The sequence below is a fragment of the Elephantulus edwardii genome, unplaced genomic scaffold (genome assembly GCF_000299155.1).
Source record: "Elephantulus edwardii isolate Elephantulus edwardi_28Jun2011 unplaced genomic scaffold, EleEdw1.0 scaffold00194, whole genome shotgun sequence".
NCBI classification, from domain to species: domain Eukaryota; kingdom Metazoa; phylum Chordata; class Mammalia; order Macroscelidea; family Macroscelididae; genus Elephantulus; species Elephantulus edwardii.
In genome coordinates this window covers 3,500,686-3,526,994 of record NW_006399944.1, presented here as the reverse complement: position 1 = coordinate 3,526,994, position 26,309 = coordinate 3,500,686, and the positions used below count along the sequence as shown (strand labels likewise).

Below are 26,309 nucleotides of genomic sequence, written 5' to 3'. Positions count from 1 at the left end.
CCATGGTTGATAGCACAACTCCTTACCAGCAGTAGGCTACTCAAGCTCCTTATATATGCCCACGGAAGTCTAAAACAGTCCTTACTTTGATGACTGCTCAACTTTTTGTTAAAAAGCCTAACAGATGGTAGCCTAGTGGTAAGGGAGTTCTGGTGGCTTAGAGGTAAGAAATTGTGCTGCAATTCCAAAGGCATGAAGTTCAAATCTACCAGCTGTTCCACAGGAGAAGGATGGGCATTCTCCTCCCATGTGATTAACTGCCTCTGAAAATCTACCAGAGGATGAGCTATGAGTGTGTTCTGACTTTACAGCACAACCACCACAACAAGAGGGTGGTATGGCGAAACTAGCCCAAGCTTGAATGTCAGACCAGTCAGCATTTGATTCCTGGTTTTGACCTGAGCAAGCTCTATGGCTGTCCTCTTATATGTAAAGTGGAGATTATAGTAATTATTAGAAAATATTATATTAATTATGAGAATTCCAGAACACTTGATTGTGCTTATGGGAAACCTAGACTTGGACCAGGAAGCAGTCGTCAGAACAGAGCAAGGAAACACTGCATGGTTCAAAATTGGGAAAGATGTGCATCAAGGATGTGCCATATCTCCATATCTTTTCAATCTATATGCAGAACAGAGACTATCCAGGAGGCCGGGCTCTATGAGGAGAAATATGGTATCAGGATTGGAAGTAAACTTATTAACAATTGGTGTTATGCAGATGATACAACTCTGCTTGCAAAAACTGAGGAGGGCCTGAAGCATTTGCTGCAGAAGGTCAAGGACTGCAGCCTTCAGTATGGATTGAAGCTCAACATCAAGACAACAAAGATTCTCACCACTGGGCCAATTGGTAGCATCATGATAGATGATGAAGAGATTGAGATTGTTGACAACTTCTGTTTGTTTGGCTCTACAATCAACACTTTTGGTACCAGCAACCAGGAAATTAAAAGACAAATTGCATTGGGAAAGTCTGCTGTCAGAGATTTCTCCAAAGCACTAAAGAGCAACGATGTAAGTCTGGAGACTAAGGTGCACCTGATACTGGTCATGGTCTTTGCAATTACTTGATTCCCATCAGAGAGCTGGACAATGAGTAGGAATAATAGGAGAGTTGAGCTTTGGTGCTGGAGAAGAGTATTAAACATACTATGGACTGCTAGGAGAACAAACAAGTTCATCCTGGAGAGGGTGAAGCCAGAATGCTCTTTGGAGGCAAGGATTCTGAAGCTTCATCTCACCTACTTTGGACATGTTGTAAGGCAGGATCAGTCCTTGGAGAGCGACATCATGCTTGAGAGGGTGGAAGGACAGAACAGGAGAGGAAGACCCTTGATGAGATGGATTGATTCCGTCACTGGGGTAATGGGGATAGGTGTGTCTGAGACAATAAGATTGGCAAGGGATAGAGCAGGGTTTAGGGCTGTTGTACCTAGAGTCGCTATGAGACACAGGTGACTTGACGGCACATAACAACAACAACAAAAAACATTAAATGAGAATGCAGAGACTCATGACACTATCTAGACTAAATTTCTCACTTAATACACAGTATTTGTTTTTCTTGCAACATGTATTTTGGTGAATTTCCTCAAGTTTCGCTGATTGAAGCCATTTGAGAAATAATCAGTCAACCAAAGACTAGTAACAGATTTTTATCTCAAATGGGGAAATTAGTGTCAGAAATAAAGTAGAGTCAAGCCCTATGTTACAAAGAGATCAATCCCTAAATCTGTCTTTAGGTTAAATTTGTTGGTAAATAAGAACATCTGAGATGCTTAAGAAACAGTTAAACATTAAGAAACAATATACTGATACTTATTAATATAACAAATAATAAAGTAATAATAAGAATAACTACATATGTTGCTGCACTAAAGAGAGAGCATCTGTAGGTTTATTTATGTGTCTAGGTAGGTGTACAGCTGGTTGACTCAAACTGTCAACCTTTCAGTTAGTAGCTGGAGATACACACGCACTGTGTCATCAGGGCTGTTTGATGGCATCACAGATGTGATAATTCCTCTAGAACTTCGTTAAACTCCTCATATCATATTATCTTGAGTAGCCCTGACTGCTTGTGAGAAAATACGCCATTAATAATGGGCTTTCCTGTAGCAATGTGGAGCTGGGGCTGGTGCGTGAAGGTCAAAATCTCTCCGTTACATTGAGGTGAAAGTCATCAAAAGTGTTTGATATTCAGGTGTGTTGTCAACCACAAAAGGGAATTCTGAAAAGGCATTTTCTTAGCCAAATAATAACACTGACCATCATGGACAGAAAGGTTCAAGAACCTTTTTGCAAAGATTACAATTAGAATCCAAGGCCTTCCAAATAAAGGGAAGACATACCTTAAATTCAAGGGAGAAAGATGGACAATCTCCTCCTGTGAGATTGGCAACCTGAGAAATCCATTGAAGGGTCAGCCATGAGTCATTTCAGACCTGGATGGCAATGAGCAGGTGAGAGAGTAACAAAAGCAAAAGCTTTCATTTCCTGGCCGTAATACACTCAGTCAATAACATTGTCCTATCTTTTAATGCCTTAGACCCTGGTGATTTTTTCCCCTTTTAAAATTTTGATCTTTTTGGCACACACTCCCTCCACCCCTTCTTCCTTTCAATAATATTTTTTTAAAAAAAATAATTTAGGAAAATCACTCAGCGCTTGCATTAGTACTTGCTGCTTTATCTTGCATTTAATATAATATACAGTTGTCCTTACTTTGAAATGACTCACAACAATTTCTTCATCACAATCGTTTTCACTTGCTCACGTACAGCTTATAAGCCATTGGAAAAAGCTTTAAGCTTTTTCTTGCACAGATGATTAATAGGCCTGTAACACTGATCTTGATCATTTAACCAAATTGTCAATAACTTTCAAACTAAATTTTCAATCACTTAACCACAGCATTGCTTCGTAACAATCTTAATGTCCATGGGGCAGAGCCTTCCACATGTTCCATTATTCTCACTTGATCCTTTGAAATTGTTCTAGTAGTTGACTGACTGTAGCCTGAGGCTTTTCCCATGATGAATAGCATTTCACTTCTTGATAATTTCATTATTTTCACTTTCATTTCAATCGCAATACTTTTCATTTTCTTCAATGCCTCACCAGCACTTGAATCAGATTTCCTTTTGGAGCTTCTTTACATGAGTAAATGAGAGGGGAAAATGCAACCAAAATCAAAAATACACACTTAACACAGTGTTTAAGGCAGTGTGTGATCCGATTTAAAAGGAAGAGGCCTTTCTCCTTCCTCAAGCTTAGCAACTGCTTAAGCTGCACACTATTTTCATGAGTGTCACAAAGGAGTATATGCTCGTTATTAGAAATAATTGTGTCTAACTCCACTATTGAATACAGTAGACTTTATGGAAGTTCTTTTTTTGCATTTTTTTAATTGCAATTTTAAGAAAAGTATACAGAAAGTTTGTTTTTAATTCACTCACAGTTGCAGTTTCTTCCCTACCCTCCCAGCTCATTTTTAAAGAAAATTTTAATTCATCGTTGCATAATTTCCTCCATTCCCTTCCCACCCCTCCCGCTGTTCACTTTGCTATGCACCTCTTATTCTGCCCTGTTGTCATACAGATAATACCTAATCATACATGCCTTTTAAACAGTTCTTCCCTTCATCCATTCCAATGGATGAAGTTATTTTATAGATTAATCCCTGTTTTCTTAGTTTTCCCCCCAACCCCCACGCAGTACTGCTTTATAACACTGGTGTTTTACACCATTTGTCTTTTTGTGGCTGAGATATTTCACTGAGCATAATGGAAGGTTATTCTTTGGAACAAAAGCCCATTGTCAATCAGTCAATCCCAACATACTTTTGCGGAGACTGGTCATCTTTCTCCTGATGAAATTGAATCACTGATCTTTCCATTAGCAGCCCAGCATGGGATGTGCGAGGCTCTCTGTGTTCCTTCCTTAAGGACTAGTTGTTCAGAGATTTACTACATTTTTTAATGCCATTCAGGAGGTAAGAAAATCATCTGCTAAATGCTTTTGAAAACCTCCTGGCATCAACAACACCATAAATGTAAGATGTATGGGACATATTTGCAGCCTTTGAAAGAGAAATATGAAGAAATCAAGTCCAGGGGGAAGGTCAAAAGTGCATATTTCTTTATTGAGATAAATATATATTTCTTGGAATTTTCATCCAGATATGGGTAGTAATTTGTATGTTTCCTTCAAAGCTCTGGGCAAAAATGGAAGGTTATGAAAAAGACAAATATGCCATTCTTCTCAATGCGCAATATGAATTGAATATCTCAAATTAATAAAATCTATCTCTCTCCTACATGTTTTCATTCTGAACGATGTCATGAAGACCAAAGAAAGGAAGAGATGGGTAACTGGAACTTATTTCATTTTATTTTAATTTTATTTTACATCTCGGAATATGGCATATTTCTTTCCCAAATCTAGTTCTGTGCTCACCTATTTCAAATAACTATATATATGATGTCTGGAATAGCCAATGATCTTTTAGTGATTTCTTATTTAGAGTGATTAATCAATTTTTCAATAATAAGGAGGCAAAGCTGCGGGTAAAATCACTATGTGAGTTAAGCAGGTAAATATTGATTAGTAAACTAAAGAATATTCTATGAAACTCAGGGTTTCAGTAGAAAAGCATGTATCTATGATGTAAGCATGCTTTAACTATTTCTTAAGCGTCATTTGTGAGGGTAAATGGTCTGCCTGAGTGGATATTCATACATGCAATCTAGTTCTGTAATAAAGCAGAGAAAGTCATTTGCTCCCTGATCCCAAGGTCAATATAAATTGTGAAAAGATATACTATCCCTTAAACCAGTTACATGAATCAAGCTTTGGCTTCTATAATTAACCAGAAAAATAACAAACTACTGGCTCTGATCGATTGTGTAAGCTAAAGAACTTCCAAGAAAGCACATTATCAGTTCTTGTGGCTTCTATACCATCTTTCTATGTAGATTTATGATATGTATGAACTAAAAGGTAAAAACCTGATTCTAGAGGACAGAACTACAGAGAATTCTACTGCATTTTTACACAAAGGCTTTGAGTAAATTAATTTAATGATAGTTAATAATGTGCTATTAGTCTTCTTTCTTCTAATATGAAGAAAGAAAATATGTTTCCATTTGAGTTCTATTTTATTTTAAATTAAAAAACAAAACAAAACACTTCTTGGGGGGAAAAAAGAAATTTACCTAGGAAATAAAGCTTTTTCCTTGGTTGCAACATGTGATTAATATTAACACACTATTATACAATGCTGTTTTAAATAGCTTCCTAAAGATGTTTCTTTCCAGAAAGAAAAATTCATCCTACCTGTTTGACTTGACTTGTAAGGCCACGACAAATATTGGTTACAACAGCCAATCTAAAGAAAAATGTGTGATCACTTGATCCAATTAGTAATCCCTCTTCAAGTTGGAGTGAACTTTGTTCTAGCATTCTCTTCAGTACTAAAATCTCCTACATTTTAAATTTCTGATAAACATTGAAATTAGTTCAGAAGTAGGACATCCTTTAAGGAACCATAAGAATAAAGATGCCCTGAAACTTTGTATCAATATAGTGAGCCTCTGTGCAGTATATGTAACAATACCTTTGGGTGAGATGTGTCCTCTGTTGTCTACAGTGCAAGCCTCCTGGAGGTACGACTTGTAGCCATCTTCAAGAGAGACAGTGAGGAAGCAAAGAGCCCATCAAGTGATGTGTTGTCTTTTGACTTCAACAAAATTGAAAGTCAAGAAATCATTGAGGAGAACAAGAAACCAGAAATCTATCTCACAGCTATAGATCTCAAAAAGCTGATCAGCAGAGCTCTCGAGGAAGATAAATCTGTGGACATGGGAACAATTCAGTTCATTGACGGTCAGTTGATGTTTTCCTATTTCTGGACTTATTTACAATCTGGTAGAGAAACTAGAACATTTAAATGCTTCATTGTCACCGTCATTTTAATTGGGACCCTGTAGAGTAAATACTGCATTTCTGTGGCAGGTGCATCATGTACTGTGCCATTTCTGTCTTGATTCATTTCTTCTCATGTCACTTTGATAAGCCTATGGTGGCCATTTCACATCAAGAATCACTGTGGGAGACTATCAAATGCTTCCGTTCAGTTCAGGTCAGCTATAGCAATTTACTGTAACCCCAGTGAAGAGGAAATGCCATGGGGAATTAAGCTTGCCTGGCAAACTCAATATGAGAGCTGGTGGCATAATGCATAATGTATGTATCAAGCTTCTAACTGAAAGATCAGTAGTTCCAATTCACTGGTCACTTTTCAGGAGAAAGGGTCTCCTCCCACCAAGACTTATAGCCAAGGAGATCCAAAGGAGTCTGACCATGAGTCAGGATAGTGGGTTTCATTTAAGTTTAGGAGCAACTCAAGAAGAATCCATCATTTCTGTCAATCAGCTCCCAGAGGGAAATAGATGGCTTATTCAAAATACTGTACTTTAAGAAAGAATCCCTGGTGTTACACCATTATATCAGGCCACAGATGTGCCAGTCTGCTTCCACAAAGACCTTAAGTTGGAGATCCTATGAAGCCATTGTATTCTGCCCTATAACATTCCTATGTGTTTAAATCAACTGAACACCAGGCAACAACATTCTTATAGAACTAGTTATTTCCATGTGCCAACCCTTCTGTTTTAATGTTCTCACTGCCAAAAGAAGAAAGAAACAAACATCTGAATCCTGTGTTTTTTCACCCACAGAAATTGTTGGGTTGTTGCCAGTCTCAGCTCCTGACACCCAAGCGGTGCTGCCCACACCACTTCCCGATGTCATACAGGTAAGTCAGTTTGGTGCCTTTTTTAATTTTTTAGATAGTAGCTAAACGTCAAAACCATCCATCACAAAGAAGCTTAATGATTTAACAAAGCGAAATCCCCTTTGCAATGCTAATTAGTATTAGTTTCTGATTTACAAGCCAAATGCAATTCAGCTCATTGCTGAACTGACTTACAGCTGACCTTCCAGCAAGTTGTCAACTGCATGGGAGGAGATTGCCCATTTTCTCCCATGGACATGTTAGTGGATTCCAACTGCCCAGAGACAGCAGCTTAATTCCCACTCCCATAGACTAGCCAACCAGCTGTCATTTTTGCAAGTAGTTCTATGTTACCTTACTTCCAGAACTTGTATAATAAACTGTATCTTCGATTTCAAACATTGTAAAGTTCAGTTTAGTTAGATGTTTGTGTCAATTACAATTGAGATTGTTTGTTTTTGGAAAAAAGAATCAAAGAAGAATAATAACTTCAGCAAAATTTATTACTTACCTTTGGCCTTCAAAAATAAACATAAGTATAATTTTTAAATGTATTTCTAAGTCTTAGGATTTTATATAAATATGTATTTGTGGAATATTTATAGGAACCAAATTAACACTCTAGTCAATGAATATTTTAAAATCAACAATTAATATTTAATTTTAAATTACATTCATTTAACTTATTCCAGTATTGAGGTGCTCATTAAAAAGTGTTCGCCAAATTAATCTCTTTCCCAATAAAGGGATTCAAACATCATGGGTATCATTGAAAGTAGTTTAGTTCTATTTATCCTAGTCAAGAAGTTTTGATTTGCCAAAGAGCCAAAAGATAGATTCATTACATCACTACCTTTTCAGAACACATATACGGTTCCTCCTCTGCAGTAGGTCCAAATGAACTATGAAATAATTTGCTTGAATTTCAATGATAAAATAACACAGAGCATAACTGTGACTTGTACCTTCTCAACATATTTCTTCAAATTCATTTTTCAGGATGTTACTTTGGGATCACAACTTCTTGATGACTCCAAGATTGAGACAGTGGATGAAGCAGAACATGATCTACCTGGTGAGTTAGACCCAAAGTTTCTTCCTACAAAGTCTATGTTAGCTGCCAACCTCTTTAAGGAATCCATCTATGACACTGTTTTAAAGATTAGTGACAAAATAACCCACAATGCAACAGGTGTTCCTATCCCAGCCCCTCTAATGAATGACTAATCTCTGAAGTAGAAGACACTTTCCACGTCCTTTTCTCAGCCCTAGATCCCAGTGCACTGTTAGCCCTTTCCTTACGGATCTGGTCAAGGAAACGGAATTGAAGCAGCACCAACTGCTGCCTCCACAGAACAACAACCTGCTCTGGGCTTTGTATCGGAAAATGTACCACGTAGGCCATGAGACATGTAGGTTCACGACAGGGGACTATGACAACAGGTGGATTGGGCCTTGTCAGTCAATATGTGTATCCTTTTGTGGCACAAAGAGAAAAACTTTGTGTTACAGGCTAACTAATGATAGTCTCTGTTTCTGTAATGTAAATTAGCCCATGTGTAAGTGAAATATAATGGAAAAAAAGTCTATTAATGCTGAAATTCCCTGGTTCTTCATTTATTTCCATTAACGTTAGTTCTGAGGCAATACAGTCTACTTCTAGTTGAAGAGAAAGCTTTAGCAGTACATGGAAACCTTAAAGAAAAGGCAAAAAAAGATATGAAACTCCTACAGAAGAGGCTTCTTTTTGTGCTGAAAATAACTGATTTAGTAGCTGTAAGAATTCGTATGCTTTACATTTCCTAGAGCTTTCTGAAAATGGGACATGTGTCTTTAGGGAAACTAGCTCCAGAATGTAAGTTTAGTAAAGACGCACTACGATTCTAAGTACAAAAGCCAGTGGAGATTTGCTCTGACTGGTCTTTTTAATAAGGTTGTTACTGTTTTAACGGATGCTCTCTCATTATTAAATTCTACAGGTTTTGAGAAGGCCCTATTTTTTTCTTTCCCTATTAACTCCATACAATAAGTATGCAATTTTGTAAGACACAAGACTTTTCAGAAAAACCACGGCATGTATTGAATGATAGCAGAACCAACCATGCTGACAGGATTTGGGTTACCAGTGAAGATATGCAAGCTGCATGATATAGTTAACTATTGCAGCATTTCAAACTATTCTAAACTTAATGGCATAAAAATATCACCTATTTTCCCCATATATTTCAAATCTGGGAAGAGATTAGTGGGAATGATTCTTCTTTGTCCCGTGTTGTATTGACTGCGGTATCACTACTGATGTGGAAAATCTATTTCCAAGTTGATTAGCTTATAGGGCTACAAGCAGTATTCAACCACGTCTTTTGCTGAGAATATTTTGTGGAATATTTATAGGAACCAAAGCAGAAGCTGCCAGTCTTTAAGGTCCAGAAACACCATCACATTCTTACGTTCTGATAGCTAAGCACCCATAGAGTCTGTGTTTATCCCATGGAAGAACTCCAGATGCTATCTCTTAGTGGAAGCAGAATAAAAGAATTTCTGTCCATTTAAATTTAATACAATCTACAGCAACGATTATTGTGCTGGTTGCATAAAACAAAGCAGATTCTTTGGTACTGGAAAGATTGGTATGAAAATTGTGTTGCATTCTTTCCTTTCATCAAGATATAAAGTTGTAAGCTCAGCATTTCAAGCAGCTTACTAAAAACGATAAAGTGTATCTGTGATTCAAGCATTGTTTTGTTTGAATTACTTTATTATTCCTTTTTCTTCATACATTTCCTCCATTCATGAATATACTATAGGACACTTACACGGGAATAGCCAAGAGAACAGGTCTGTCTTGGAAAGGGTGAAACCAAGTTTCTCCTTAGAGGCTAGGATTTTGAAGTTCCATCTCACATACTTTAGGCATGTGGCCAGAAGGGACCAGTCCTTGGAGAAGCACATAATATTTGAAAGGTATAGTACAGGATACGAAGACCCCTGAGGAGACAAATTGATGCAGTAACTTGGACAATAGTTGGAGTTCGTAAGACTAGCTCAGGACAGGGGAAGCTTCAAAGGAGTTTTACACAGGGTCGCAATGTGTTATAGGCAACTCAATGGCACACACCAACAATAACGTAGAACACTAAACCACAAAGAAGAATATTAGAGGTAACTAAGTTAGGTCACTACGTTTCACAAATGAGAACTCCAAACCCAAAGGTCACACCATAGATGATCGCAGTATCATGACAGTTAACTTTCTCCCATCTACTATCCTAAACTTAGCTTAAGTCTTTCATCCTTTACAAAGTGAACTGGGGAGGGGGAAAAAGGAGGGAGAGGCGGATAAAACTGTGTAACAATGCTGTTGTTGTTGTTTTGTTGTTGTTGTTGTTGTTGATTGTCATTGTCATGGCCTGGACTAGGCATACCTTAGTCTCTAGACTGATATCATTGCTTTTCGGGACTCTGGAGAGGTCCCTGAGAGTAGATTTTCTCAAGGCAATTACTCTTTTGGTTTTCTGGCTGCTAGTGTTAATTGTGTTGATTGTGGAGCCAAGCAAGCTAAAATGTTTTACAACCTCAATCTCTTCTCCATCTATCATGGTGATGCCAATTGGTCCACTGGTGAGAATCTTTGTCTTCTTGATATTGAGCTTCAGTCCATATTGAAGACTACAGTCCTCTGCAGCAAGTGCTTCAGGTCTTCTTCAGTTTCAGGAAATCTAACTTTTCTGTAAACTTTCATTAAAATCACAATTAAAATTAAAAATTTTATTTAAAAAAATAAATAAACCCTCCAAATTTGCTTTGTCCTCAAATTACAACCACTTCTCTTTTTAATTCAATACCCAGTCATTTCTTTTAAAACTATCGATGCTTCTGAATCACTACTCTTTCACCACTTAATCACCGCAAAGCTTCATCTCTAACCACACATTACAGAAACAACAACGTTAGCCAATGTCACAGATGGCTTCCTAATTGATCAAGTTAGTACACTTGTTTATATCATTATCTTATTTGACATTTCTAGTGATGGATTCCTGTTCATAATTCCCTTCTTGAAATGCCTTCCTTTTGCTTCTACCAATTGACTCCTTGGGGTTTTTTTACATCCTATCCGGGAGGCTGGGTTCTATGAGGAGAAATGTGGGGTCAAGATTGGTGGACGATTCATCAACAATCTGCGTTATGCGGATGACACAACCCTGCTTGCTGAAACTGAGGAGGACCTGAAGTGCCTGCTGCAGAGTGTCAAGGACTGCAGCCTACAATATGGATTGAGGCTCAATGTCAAGAAGACAAAGATTCTCACCACTGAACCAATTGGCAGCATCAGTATGGATGGTGAAGAGATTGAGATTGTACACAGCTTTAGTTTGCTTGGGTCCACAGTCAACAGTCTTGGCACCAGCAGCCAGGAAATTAAAAGGCACATTGCTATGGGAAAGTCTGCTGTTAGGGACCTCCCCAAAGTGCTGAAGAGCAATGGTATCTCTCTGGAGACTAAGGTGTGCCTGATACAGGCCATGGTTTTTGCAATCACTTGTTATGCATCAGAGAGTTGGACAATGACCAAGGAGGATAGAAGGAAAATTGATGCCTTTGAGCTGTGGTGCTGGAGAAGAGTATTGAGAATACCATGGACTGCTAGGAAAACAAACAGATTTGTCCTGGAAAGGGTTAAACCGGGTGGCTCATTGGAGGCAAGGATTCTGAGGCTCCGTCTAACTTACTTTGGACATGTTGTGAGGAGAGACCGGTCCTTAGAGAGGGACATCATGCTTGGGAGGGTGGAGGGACAGCGCAGGAGAGGAAGGCCCTCTATGAGGTGGATTGATTCAGTGACTGGGATAATCGGGATGGGAGTGTCAGAGACAGTGCGATTGGCACAGGACAGAGCGGAGTTTAGGGCTGTTGTACATAGGGTCGCTATGAGTCGCAGGCGACTTGACGGCACATAACAACAACAACAACAGCAACAACATACTACTACTACTACTTGTTTCTCTATACTGTGGTCTATAATTATGTTAGTGGAGGTTTTAAAATTTGTTTAAATTCCACTTCATTTATTTTTTTCAAAAATGCACTCATGAACTTGGCTCTGAGCAGGCTGGGCAATAAGGAAAACACAGTCAGTCACTCAATTCTGGTCTGTGTGCTTACAGTACTGCAATAGCTTCGGGGGAGGAGGGAAGCATTTTCCTGTGGGTCTTTATAAAAAGAACATTCTGTGTTGCGGGAACACAGAGTCTTGTTTGCATCAATTTCCCTACTGTGTACACCCAGGTCAGGACATTTCCTCAGGGCTCTCACAGGAGAGGCCCAGATTACTGTTCACTACCAGCAGTAGCTCTAGGAGGGGCTGCATTCCGACAGTCTGCCTTAATTTAAGGATTGATTTTAGAGTGTCAGGAGGAAAGGACGTGCTGCATAACCTTCAATCAGTGCTCCGAAAGTAAAAATTATATCTCATAACTCAGTTTTTATTAGTATTAAAAAGAAGAGTTATATTTGCTGATATGAGACTAGAGAGAAAATATTCTATTTTCCCAGTTAAAGGCAGATATATACATTTTCATAATCAGCCCTGCCAGAGGAAGAAATCACATATCTTACAGGTTTGGAAGGAGGAGTGGCATCCACTTCCTAAACAATATGCCCCTGGAAACTCTATGAACTTTGATAAATGTAGATGGTTGTAGAGGGGCTTCAGGCCTTTTTTTTCATAAGGTCACTATGAGTTGTGGTCGACTCGAAGGCAATCAACAACAAGGAACAAGTAAGATCTTAGCCAGGAAAAATTCCTGACTGAAAAAGCACTCCATTTCTACATGGAAATGATCAAAAAAAGAGCACAAAGGACAAGTCCAGGGCTTAGCTCCTCTGCCAAACACTTCTGGGCTTCCCCCATGCTCAAACAAAATGATAACTAAAGCACCAAGGTTCTGAGCCATGGTGTCACTGGAGTCATTTTAGCCTGGATAATTTGTAAGGTTAGCATCACTTACCACCCACCATGCTCTTACCATCTCAGTAAAGCACTCACAGATATCTCAGTTTAAGCAATTCTATTTAGTAGTTAATCCCCTGGGGAAAAGTACTTGCAAAACATGCCTGAAGGAAACAAAATGAATTGGTGTGGTGCACAGAATTCTGAAATCTTTTATCATAAACGTTTTTTAGGGGAGGTGATCTGAAACCATTCTTTCTTGTCGAACCAGTTATTTATTAAGATCATGCCTATTTCAAATGGGGGGGTCACAAACACAGGGGGGAAATGTGTAACATTCTTTCACATGTAGATAACCCTCTCCTTCAAAGATAACATCAAATCATTAGCATAACATCTAATTTTGCTGTTGTATTATAGTGTGTGGTAAATAAGGAGAGGTACTGTATTTCTATTTTAGCACATGTTGTTTTATGTTGTTGTGTACTATAGCCAGAATGGACCCATTCTGACCCATAGCTGACTGGATTTTCAAAGGTAGTTAATCCCACAGGTAGAGATTGCCCATCTTTTCTCCTACAGAGCAGTTTGTGGACTCAAACCTCATGCCTTTGGGATTTCAGCACAGCTTCTTGCCATTAGATCACCAGAGCTACCTATCTTGTTGTTGTTGTGTACCATTGAATTCATAATAGTTGTGAACTCTATTCTTTCCTGAGACAATACACTGTCTCTGACACACATGCCCTTATTAACTCAGTTATTGTGTCATTTCATCTCACCAGGGGTCTTCCTCTCCTGCTCTGTCCCTCTACCTTTCAAAGTATGGTATCCTTCTCCAAACTCGGGCCTTTCCTGGCTAAAAGACCAAAGTAGTACAGAGTCTCAAAATCCTTGCCTCCAAGGTTTCACCATATCTAGGACAGACCTGTTAGTTCTCTTGACAGTCAATGGTGTATTCAAAACTCTTCCCTAGCACCACGACTCAAAGGCATCAAATCTTCTTCCGACATTCTTGGTCATTGTCCAGCTGATGATACGCAGCAAGTAATTCTGAAGACCATGTGCTGAACCAGGCGCATCTTAGTCTCTAGTCTGACACACTTGCTCTGCAACACTTTGGAGAGTTCTCTGACAGCAGATTTCCCTGAAGTAATTCATCTTTTGATTTCCTGACTGCTGGTGTCAAAACTGTTGATCGTAAAACTGAGCAAGCTGAAATTATTAACAATCTCTGTTTTTTCTCCATCTATTATGGTGCTGCCAGTAGGCCCAGTGGTGAGAATATTTATTTTCTCGATGTTGAGCTTCAATGGATATTTCAAACTACATTCCTTGACCCTTTTCAGCAGATGCTTCAGGCCATCCTCAGTTTCAGCAAGTACGGTTGGGTTGTGTCATCTGCATAATGTGGGTTGTTGATGAGTCTTCCTCCAATCCTGATGTCTTATTCCTCTTTATAAAGTCCAACCTCTTGAATGATATGTTCTGCATAAAAATTGAAAAGATATAGAGGCAAGAAACTTCCTTGACACTCTCCTTTCCCAATTTTGAACCATACAGTGTTTTCTTGCTCTGTTCTGAGAATTGCTTCCTGGTCCAACTATAGGTTTTGGTTGTTTAGGGAGATTTTTGGTTGGTTTTTTTGTTTTGGGGGGGGTTTGTCTTGTTTTATTTGTTTGTTTTGTTTGTTTTTGTTCCAAGTATAGGTTTGACATGAACACAATCAGGTATTCTGTGATTGCCATTCTTCTCAAGGTTAGCCACAATTTGATGTGACCCATGCAGTCTAATGCCTTTGCGCAATGAAACACAGACATTCCATTGGTACTCTCCGTTCTTGGCCAAGATCCACTTGACATAATGATATCCCTAGTGCCACTGACTCTACCTTTTTTTTATTTTTATTTTATATTGATTAATTTACAAAGTTTTAATGCATTGTTTTTCATAAAACATACTTCTCATTTCCTTCACCCCACCTACCTATCAAATTGTGCAACCCTATGATTAATACCCCACCACCACCCTGCCCATCCTCACCTCTCTGCTTCCACCCTTCTCCCCCTTAGATCCTAATACTCTACAATAATGTTTTATACAGTATTTGTCCTTGTGGCACTGAGGTAGTTCACTCAGCATAATGCTCTCCAGTCCCTCCCTAGTTAGGTAGTTCTTGTTGTTGTTGTTGTTGATTGTCATTGAATCCAAGCACAACTCATAGCGACCCTATAAACTAAAGGCCTGAAGACTTTCTATAACTAACATTATTTATCAAAGTTCATTGAGTTTCCCTTAAACTGGGAGATCCACCAAACACTGTCCAACATGGGTAGCCATTACATCATTCGACACCACAATGGCGCAAGGTTCAACATCACAGCAACCCCAGGTTACCTCAGTACAGCATATTAACAGAACAGTGGTGTACCACTTAGAAGAATGTTCCTCCAAAATAATAACGGACTTTTAAATACAAAGGCCTTCCCCAAGGTCTTGGCTTTAAACAAGAGGCTTAAATTAAAAAAAAAAAAAAAAACAGCTAATATACTATGTTGTTGTTGTTGTTATGTGCCATTGAGTTGCCTGCAACATATAGCAATCCTATAAAAAGCATCTCTGAACTCTGCCCTATCCTGAGTCAGTCTTACTAACTCTGACACACCAACCCCCCTTGCCCCAGGTACTGTATAAATCCATCTCATCTGGGGTCTTCCTCTCTTGCATTGTCCCTACACCCTTCCAAGCATGACGTCCTTCTCCAAGGACCAGTCTCTCCTAGTCACGAGTCCAAAGTATATGAGACAGAGCTTCTAAATCATAGCCTCCAAGAAGAGACTTGGTTTCACCCTCTCCAAAACACATCTATTTGTTTTCTTCACAGTCCATGGTATGTTCAAGACTATTCTACAGCACCATAACTCAAAGGTATCTATTCTTCTTATGTCATCCTTAGTCATTGTGCAACACACTGAAGCATAACAAGTAATTGAGAAGACCACAGCCTGGATTAGGTGCACCTTTGTCTCTAGATTGATGTTATTGTTTTTCAGCACTCTGGAAAGGTCCCTGAGAGCAGATTTTCCCAACACAATTTTGATTTCCTAACTACTGTTACTAAGAGTGTTTGCTGTGGAGCCAAGCAAACCGTAATTGTTAACAACTTCAATCTCTTCTCCATCTATTATGGTGCTGTCAATTGGCCCAGTGGTGAGACTCTTTGTCTTCTTGATGTTGAGCTTCAATACATATTGAAGACTACCGTCCTTGACCTTCTGCAGCAAGCGCTTCAGGTCTTCTTCAGTTTCAGCAAGCAAGGTTGTGTCATCTGCATATCATAGTTCGTTGATGAGTTTTCCTCTAATCTTGGTGCCACTCTCCTCCTCATAAAGAACTACTTCCCAAATTATCTTTTCTTCATACAGATGTAAAAATTATGGGGACAGGATGCATCCCTAACACACCCCTTTCCTGATTTTTGAACCATGCCGTTTTCTTGCTCTGTTCTGAGAACTGCTTCTAAGTCAAAGTATTGGTTTCGCATAAGCAAAATCAAATGTTCTGGGATTCCCATTTTCCTCAACGTTAGCCACAATTTGTTGTGATCTGCACAGTCAATTGCTTTTTCAGAGTCAATGAAACACAGATAGACATTCTTCTGGTACTCTCTACTTTCTGCCAGCATTCATCTAACATTGGCAATAATGTCTCTAGTGCCATGACACTCTTCTAAACCCAGCTTGTATTTCTGGTAGTTCTCTGTCAATGTACTGTTCCAGTCATTTCTGGATAATCTTCAGCAGGACTTTGCTATTATGTGATAATTTTGATAATTTCCACACTCTATCGGGTCACCTTTTTTTGGAATGGGAATAAATATGGGTCTCTTCTAGGCAGTTGGCCAAGTAGTTGTCTTCCAGATTTCTTGGTATAACTTGCTGAGCACATCCCGGGCAGTATCTGTTTGCTGAAATATGTCAATTGGCATTCCATCAATTCCTGGGGCTTTATTTTTTGACAAGTCCTTCAGAGCAGCCTAAACTTTCTCTTTCATCATCATTGCCTCTTGCTCATATAATGTTTCTTGGAATTCTTCTGTGTCAACCAGTTCTTTTCGGTGCAATTACTCTGTATATTCCTTCCATCTTCTTTTAATGCTTCTTGAATCATTTAATATTCTGTCCATAGCATCCTTAAACATTGCAACTCATGACTTGAATTTCTTCTTTAATTCCTTCAGCTTAAGAAATGCTGAGCAAGTTTGGCCCTTATGATTTTCTGACTCCAGCTTCTTAGACATATCTTTATAATACTTTGTCTTATCTTCCTGAGCCGCCCTTTGAAATCTTCTATTCAGCTCCTTAATTTCTTGATTTCTTCCCTTTGCTCTGGCTTCTTGGTGCTCTAGTGCAATATTCACAGTCTCTTCTGACATCCATTTTTGTCTTTTCTTCTTCCTTCTTTGTAATGACTTTCTGCATTCTTCATGAACAATATTTAAAAAAAATACTAGTTTATTTACAAAATTCTAATTAATTGGAAGCTTGTCTTGTCTTTGTTCATTGGTGTTCAAGACCTCAAACCTATTCCTGAGTTGGTTTTAAATTCATAAGGGATAGACTCAAGACCAAATTTTTATTCCTGTGGATATTAACCTTCTTTACCTTTAATTTGAAATCTTGCATATGAGCAGTTGGTTGTTCCACAATCAGCACCTCACCTAGTTTTCACAACAGATATTGAACTTCTCCAGAGATTCTTTCCACAGATGCAATCATTCTGATTCCCGTGCATCCCATCAGGTGAGATCCATTTGTATACCCTATGTTTATGTTTCTTATAAGCATTGTTCCTGCGTGCTGTGTAGTATTCTATTGTATGAATGTATCACAATTTCTCATTCCATTTGTTTGTGGATGGGCATCTAAGCTATTTCCATGTCCTTGCAATGGTGAATAATGGAAGGCAGTTTGGCATTTCCTTACAAATTTGAACATCCATATGGCCTAGCTATTTCACTGCTTGGAATATACCCTGAGAAAATGAGAGCTGGGCTACAAAGACCAGACAGTACACCAATGTTCATAGCAGTGTTATTCACCATAGCAAGGACATGGTAACAGCCCAAATGTCCAACCACAATCAAATGGATTGAGAAATTATGATACATTCACATGATAGAATACTATGCAGCATGCAGGAGCAATGATTTTTGTAAATTACTACCTGACTTGGGAAGGACTGGAAAACGTTATGATACATATTGAACTAACTCAGTCCCATAAGAGTCCTTGGTTTTTTGCCAATTCCTTCAGAGCAGCTTGAATTTCCTCCTTCATCACCATTGCTTCTTGAATGTAAGTTATTTCATTACATTCTTTACCCAGTTCTTTTTTGGTACAGTGACTCTGTGTATTCTTTCCATTTTCTTTTGATGCTTCCTGGATCATTCTTATTCTATCCACAGCATCTTTAAGTATTGCAACTCAAGGCTTACATTTGTTCTTCAGTTCCTTCAGCATAATAAATGCTGAGCTAGTTTGGCCCTTTTGATTTTCTGTTAGATCTTTGCACATTTCATTATAATTCTTCACTTTGTCTTCCCATGTTTTTCCTTGAAATCTTCTGTTCAGGTCTTTAACATCTTGATTTATTCCCTTTGCTTTGGCTTCTCTGTGCCCTAGTGAAATATCCAGAGCCTTTTTGACATCCATCTTGGTCTATGCTTCTTCCCCTGTCTTTGTAATGGCTTTTGCATTCTTCATGGATCATATTCTTAATATCCTCCCATAGCTCAACTGACCTTTGCTTATTAGTGTTCAAGACCTCAAATCTGTCCCTGAGATGGTATTTTTATTCATGTGGGATAGACTTAAGGTCAAATGTTGGTTCTTGCAGATTTAATTTAATTTTCTTTAGCTTCAGTTTGAGCTTGCATATGAGTTGTTGATGGTCTGTTCCATAGTCAGCACCTGGCCTAGTTTTCACATCTGATACTGAGCTTCTCCAAAGATTCTTTTCACATATATTGTCATTCTTACCCCTGTGCAGACGATCAGATGACATCTATGTATATAGTACCTGTTTCTTATAATAAAAGAGATCTGAAATTAATAAATCATTGACTGTACAAAATTCTGTAATTTTGTCTCCAGCTGTGTTTATGTCACCAAGCCTGTGTTTTCTGACTATAGATCCTTCTTCTCCATTTTGAACTTTTGCATTCCCTCACTCATTATTATTAATACATCCTGGTTGCATGTTTGATCAATTTCTGACTGCAAATGTTCATAAGAAATCATCTATTTCATCCTCTTTATCTCTCAGTTTTGGTGTGTATATTTGAATGATGGTGTCACTGACAGGACTTCCTTGAATGCATATGGATATTATCTTGTCACAAACAACTTTGAGAAGAATTGGTGCCTTTAAGAACAGTCTTGAACATACCATGGACTGCCAAGAAAACAAATAAGTCTATCTTAGAGAGGGTGAAACAAAGTTTCTCTTTGGAGTCTAGTATTTTGAAGTTCTATCTTATATACTTTGGGCACATGGCAAAGACGGACCAGTCCTTGGAGACGAAGACCATACTTTAAAAGGTAGAGAGACAGCATAGGAGCAGAAGACCCGAAATGAGATGGATTGATACATTACTGGGGTAATGAGGATAGGTGTGTTGGAGTCAGTGAGACTGGCTCTGTACAGGGAAGGCTTCAGAGCTGTTGTACATTATGAGTTATAGGTGACTAGCAACAACAACACCACATCTTTTTATTTCAAGATGGATTTGGCAATGGTCTTCTAAAATAAGGAGGTGACCTCATTTTTCTTCACCTTTTCATTTCCAATATAGTTGATAATGTTGTTGTTGTTGTTGTTGTTGTTGTTGTTGTTATGTGCCATCGAGTTGCCTGTGACTTATAGCGACCCTATGTACAACAGCCCTAAATCCTGCTCTATCCTGTGCCAATCTCACTATCTTCGACACACCTACCCCAATTACCCCAGTAATCCTATGACTGTCTAATTCAAAATGTCTCATGTCAATCCATGTCATTTCCTCAGTGCTTAGTATGTCAATATTTATAGCTTCCATTTCTCACTTAACATGATCCAATTTGCCTACAGTCATGCTTCTCACATTCTATGTTCCAGTAATTAGTATCTGCTTGCAACTTTTCTTCCTACTTTGTGTTTACCTACAAGAGGGCTCATCATCAGAAGCTATACAGCTAGGCTAATTCAAGTGTGCTCTATTGTGCATAGGGGTTTCGGGGCCTGTTGTTTTGGAAGAGGATCCTTCTCCTTAGTGTATCTTAATTCAGATATTAACTTAGCGTAATATCTGGCAGTCAAGCATTTTACCAGAAATGTTGGTTACCCACATTCCCCCTCACTTTGACACTTGTAATCTGGTTCCACCTTTGCCCTGTTTTGCCAGCATCCACTTCCTCTGACATTCACTTCTTCTTCTCCCACCCCTCCCCTTCCTGCCATTGCCCTACTTGGCTAGGACCCCCCTTCAATCCACTCAGCCTTAGATATGGTGACTCAGGCCTCCAATCAAGTCTGCGATGATGGTCTGTCCTGCTGCTGCTGCTCCACTCTGTCTTGAGGCTACAGCCACCGCTAATCCACTCCTGCAGCTGCTGCACACTGCAGCTCTGATCTCTTGAGTGGTTTCCACCCACCACCACTCACATAGCCACTGCCCATCTGTTAGTCCTCTCTTTCAAGGCTCCATTGACCAGCAGCAGCACTGTTGCATGCAGTGAGTGTTTCCTTCCTTATTTTAGCACATAGGAATGATTATTTGATCAAGAAAAAAATTTACATTTAGTTAGTGTTCTCATTCTCAAACTACGGCCTTTTCATTTCCTTGCTTGCTTACATTTAGAATATAAGCCTGGTGCTTACAGTAAGATGGCTAATTAGACAGAGAGGAAACCATTCCATCTCCAGTGAGGACACTGAAAAACAAAGAAATGCTGTTACAGATGATAATCCAGAAATCCTGAAAATTAAAGGAAATAATTAAAAACATTAAGGAAGTGCCACGTATCCTTTTGATATCTCCGATAGGATGCTCTCAGGGATCCTGAAAAGATGCAGAACTGAAGTCATTTGGCACTAGTGACTGGTTGACCACAAGTAAAGAGAAAGGAATAACCCTCTAATCCCCCCATTCACTCCACTAGAGATCAGGGTTGAATAATTTTAAATGTGGCTCTGAGAACGTGTGCACATGCACAACAGTTCAGCAATCCCAGCAACCCTAGAGCCCAGTCACTCTGGTGTTTTTCTGTGAAGAATCTCTCCAGGTAGTAGTCAACAAGAGGATCCTGATAGCTCAACAATATACATACCTCTTGCAACCTCAATCATTGCACAATAGTAAGAATAAGCTTCTGCTCCACCTGGGGGATGTTAGATGGCAGCCATGACCGGCTTCCTCTATAATTATCTGTTCCTATACAAAAAAACAGATCTGCTGTGTACATATTTGTTATCATGAACATCAGAAAAATGAACGTTAAAAAAACTACAACTCCAACACTCCCACAAAGTCCAAAGAACAATGCCTCAAATCTAAATAAATAAATAACAAAATACCATAGGACAAGATGTCACCACAAAGTCAAAAGTCCATGTAAAAGTCATTGGTGTCAAGTCAAAACTGACTTTTCAGAAGTTATAAGATTGACCACCTATCTTCTACTGAACAACTGGTAAAATTGGAACCACCAGAGTGGAATGGGTTGGTTTTTTTTGTTTTTGTTGTTGGGTTTTTTTGTTTTTTGGGGGTTTTTGTGGTTTTCTTTGTCTAGAAATGTAACTTTCAACAAACTTCACTACCAGACTTCAAAGTATAAAATTAGCAGATCTTTTGGAGGAAGAAATACTGTTGAAGCATTTTGATAAAGAATTCAGAATGATACGTAGTTGAGTGTCTTCACAGGATTGAGGAAAAGGTACAAGAAAAAACTGGAGAAAAATCAAGAAAAAGAGATAAAATACTAGAATTCAAAAACCAACACAAGACCAAATAGATTAAAAAAATGGAATATTATAAGTCACGGGAAATTGAATTTCAGAATGCTAAGATCAAAATTTCAGAAATTGATAACACACTGGAAGGATAAAAGAGGAAAAATAAAGAAATGGAACATAGAAGAAGTAAAACAGAAGACAAAGCCCTCAGCACTAATATACTCCAAGAAAAATCAGAGATAAGAAGGAAGAAAAATTAAAAAAACATAAGAATTGTGTAGGATACCTCTTGGAAATCAAGAGAAATAGCATTATTGTTGTTTTGTTGTTATTAGGTGTCATTGAGTCAAGTCCAACTCATAGTGAATCAATGAACAGTGGATCTGAATCCCATCCTATTCTGTGCCATCTTCACACTTCATGAGACACTAAAGCCCATTGCAGCAGTCACTGTCATTCCACCATGTTGAGGGTCTTTCTCTTCTTCATTGGCCCTCCACCCTTCTAAGTATCATGTCCCTCTTCCAGCAATAGCCTCTCCTAGCAACATATCCAAAGTATGTGAGGTGAAACCTCAGAATCTTTTCCTTGTGGCTGCACCCTCTCCAAGAAATATGTATTTGTTCTTTTGTCATTCATGGGGTGTCCAGCCCTATTCTCCAATACCACAACTAAAAGGCATTAATTCTTCTTCTGTCATCACACTTCTTTGTCCAGCAGTCAGATGCATAGCAAGTTATTGGAAAGATCATGGTGTGAATCATCTTAGGAATAAGTTTGAAACATTGAAACCAATGATTGAAGATGAGCTTTGGGATGATATCAAGTATATCATTCATGAAGAGAGAAAAGGGGAATCCAAAATGGGTGTCAGAAGGGACTCTTAAAATTACACTAGAGTGCTGAGAAACCAAAACAAAGGGAAAACATGCCAAAGTAAAAGAGGTGAACAGTAGATTTCACAGGGCAGCTCTAGAGGACAAAGCAAAGTATTATAATGGAATGTGCAGAGAGCTGAGATTGGAGAATAAAAAGAGAAAAACTCTGCACTTCTCAAGCTGAGAGAACTGAAAAATATGTTTAAACCTTGAGTTGCAATACTGAAAGATGCTATGAGCAATATATAGAATGACTTAGAAAGCATCAAAGGAAGATGGAGAATCACTATATGAAAAAGAACTGATTGACACGGAAGAATTTAAAGAAGTACCATATAAGAAGGAGCCAATGTTAATAAGAGAGGAAGTGGAAACTGAATTGAAGGCAATGGCAAAAAAATAAGGAACCGGAATCAATGGAACTTATTTCAATTAACTTGTTTCAAGTAACAAATGCAGCCTTGGATGCACTCACCAGTATTTGCCAGGAAATGTGGAGGACAGGTATCTGACCAACAGATTGATAGGAAGAGGTCCATATTTATTCCCATGCACACGAAAAGTGATCCAACAGAATGTGAAAACTTTCAAACTTTATCATTAATATCATATGCAAGCAAAATACTGCTGAAGATCATTCAAAATTGGCTAGAACATCCATAGATAGGGAACTGCCAGAAGTTCAAGCAGAATTTAGAAGAGGCTGTGGCACCAAGGACATCATTGCAGATAGATCCTGGCTGAAAGTAGAGAAATAGATACATGATGGAAATGCCAAATAAAGAGACCAAAAAAAGAACATGTAAAATTTTAAAATATTTATAAAAGATTAAATTATCAAAAATAAATCTAACCAGAGACATAAAAGACCTATACAAAATAAATTACAAAACATTTCTACAAGAAACAAAAAGAGACCTACATAATATCCCATACCCATGGCAAGGAAGATTTAACATTGTGCAAATAATGACGATGTTACCAAAAGTGATCTACAAGTACAATAAAACCTCAAAAAAGTAACTACCAACTTTATATAAATAGAAATGAAACTTCAGATAAGCGAAATGCTACTAAAACAGAAAAACAAAGAGGCTTTACACTCTCTGACTTCAAAAGCTATTTCATCGCCACAGAAATCAAAACAGATTGGCACTGGTACAATGACAGATACATAGACCAAGAAAATAGAATTGAAAACCTAGATGAAAATCTATTTACCTATAATTAACTCTGACTTCAGCAATGGGCTCTAGAGTCTTGGAGATGATGAGGATGACACAGAAGAGGGCAGGTTTTAGGATGGCTGTTCATATAGTCGTTATGAGTCTACTCAATTTTATGGCACCTAAGATAGGTAAGAATGTTTGTCTCTCAGATATTATTCTAACACTAAGCATCAAAATTAAGACATGCTAGGAAGAAGGATTAACTTCCCAAATATAACAGGCTTCTGTACAGCAGAGCACACTTAACATAGACTAACATAACAGACATGGCAACTGAAGCTGAGCCCTCAAATTTGGAAACACAAAGAAGGAGATACAGTTGTAAGAAGAAATAAACAATTGGTTCGTGGAATGTGAGGAACATGAATGTAGGAAAACTAGACATTGTAAAGAAAGAAATGGAATGCATAAATATTGATATATTGGGTATTAGCAAAAAGAGATGGATTTGGCATGGGACATTTTGAATCCCACGATCGTATGATCTATTATGCTGGAGATGAAAAAAAGGAAAAAAAATTGGGTTAATTTCAGAGTTAAAAGGGCCATTTCTAGATTCATCTTGAAATACAATATTGTGAGTGACAGGATAATATACATTCCCATACTAGAAAGACCTGTTAATACCACAATCATTTAAATTTATGTGCCTACAACCAGAGACAAAGAGGAAAAAATAGATGATTTCTACCAACTGTTGCAGTCAGAAATTGTTCGAACATGTAACCAAGATGCATTAATAATAACGAGTACTGGAATGGAAAAAGTTGGGAACCAAGAAGAATAATCAATCATTGGAAAATTCGGACTTGGTGACAGACATGAGCCTGGGGGTAGAATGATAGAATTCTGTACGATCAATGATTTGTTCATAGCAAATACCTTTTATAGGAAACATAAACTCAGGCTACACACATGGATTTCACCTGACAGGATGCACAGGAATCATCAGATCAATAACATCTGTGGAAGAAATCATTGGAGAAGTTCAATATGAGTTGTGAAAACTAGGCCAGATGCTATTTAAAGAACAGACTATCAACTACTCATATGCAAGTTCAAATTAAAGCAAGAGAAGGTTAAATCGTATCCAAAGGAATCAAAATTTGACCTTGAGTCTATGCCTCATAATTTTCTTAAATTTTATTTTATTAATTTTAATGAACAGAGATTTTGGATTTCCATTCATTTATTTTTGCACTATTTTCTCTACCCCCACCCCAGTTTGTTCCTCTCTTTTTTCTCCCCTTGAAAGTCTGTTTTAATTGTCCCATTACCACAGTGCTTGTCAAAACCAGTTCTGATTAATCTCCTTTGTCAGTGTGTCCTTTGCCATTCCCTATTACTCCTCCCTGAGAGAGATTTCACCCTGAATCATAAGAAAAAGGGGACGGCGTATTCTCTTAGCTACTTTCTGCTAATAAGGGACGCTGTAGTTTTCAGGGTGAAGATCTTCTCTCACTACTCTATAAAGGGCCCCTTTGGCAGTAGGAAACACGTAGACTATTGTGGAGATTGATTTTGGAATTTAGATGCACTGTTATCAATTGTGCTTAGCCATACATGTTCATATCCTTGAAGATGCATCATGGAGCTGTTGCAGCATAGAAGACACAAATTTAACTAACAAGTTAAAAGTACATGAGTCAAAAATTAAAAGCAATAATATCCTAAGTAGACGTTCTAACAGTGGCACAAATCAAGTTACAGAGGGAAGGTAGTTCTTAAAATAAAAGGCTTATTGACTAGCACTTTTCCTATTATAGTATAAAGGTTAGGAACCACAAGATGTAGAGGCTCAACTATGTCATTTATTATTCTTAAGTCCTGGACCAAATTCCATCTGGGTTGTTTTACAGCTCAGCAGTCCCCAGGCAAGGTAGAGGTGAAGTAAGGAACTGCTTAATAGGTTTTCCGTCAATTCCAACAACTAAGACATAGTGAGAAGAGTTGGGACCTCTGAAGGCTTTTAGGACCAATAATAAGATCTTGTATCCAGGAGAAAATGAATATACTTACCAGTAATGTTAATGCTCACCCACGGTTTTTTTGGGAAGATCTAAAACATTGAAGCATCCTCCTTTGTTTCCAGCTGGGAGCTGGGGCCAGCCAGTCCTGTCAGACATGAGGACCTGATGTTGGCTGCCCTCGGCCATGTGTCCTTCAGATCCACACTTAAAGCAAGTGAGTGGGAGCTTCCTCTCTACTTCCTTGCCTATCTGTGGTTTGCATCTGTGATACTATCTACTGAAGTGGCCCAACTTTCCACAGTGGAAGCAATTCTGACCTCCTTTATTACCTTTGGGTGGCATTGTTTATGAGTAAGACTTCCTTTTCCTGACACAGGTCCTAAACTGGCACCAATAGCTGCCTCAATAATTTTGGCCATTCTCTGGTCTTTTCTCTTCCCTCTAGATCCCAATTGTTAAAAGAGGGAAAAATTTAAACAAATAA

General features: G+C 38.4%; 1 protein-coding gene across 1 annotated transcript in view; it reads left to right on the top strand.

Annotated features, from left to right (window-relative positions):
• Positions 1-26,309, top strand: part of IMPG1 (interphotoreceptor matrix proteoglycan 1) — a gene marked incomplete at its 5' end in the record, with an annotated part of 223,893 nt that overhangs the window by 79,024 nt on the left and 118,560 nt on the right. Inside the window, 4 exons of the mRNA XM_006896970.1 lie at positions 4,354-4,374; positions 5,656-5,891; positions 6,746-6,822; positions 7,801-7,876. Of these exons, the coding sequence (XP_006897032.1) occupies positions 4,354-4,374; positions 5,656-5,891; positions 6,746-6,822; positions 7,801-7,876 (410 nt within the window). The remainder of the gene's footprint in view (positions 1-4,353; positions 4,375-5,655; positions 5,892-6,745; positions 6,823-7,800; positions 7,877-26,309) is intronic.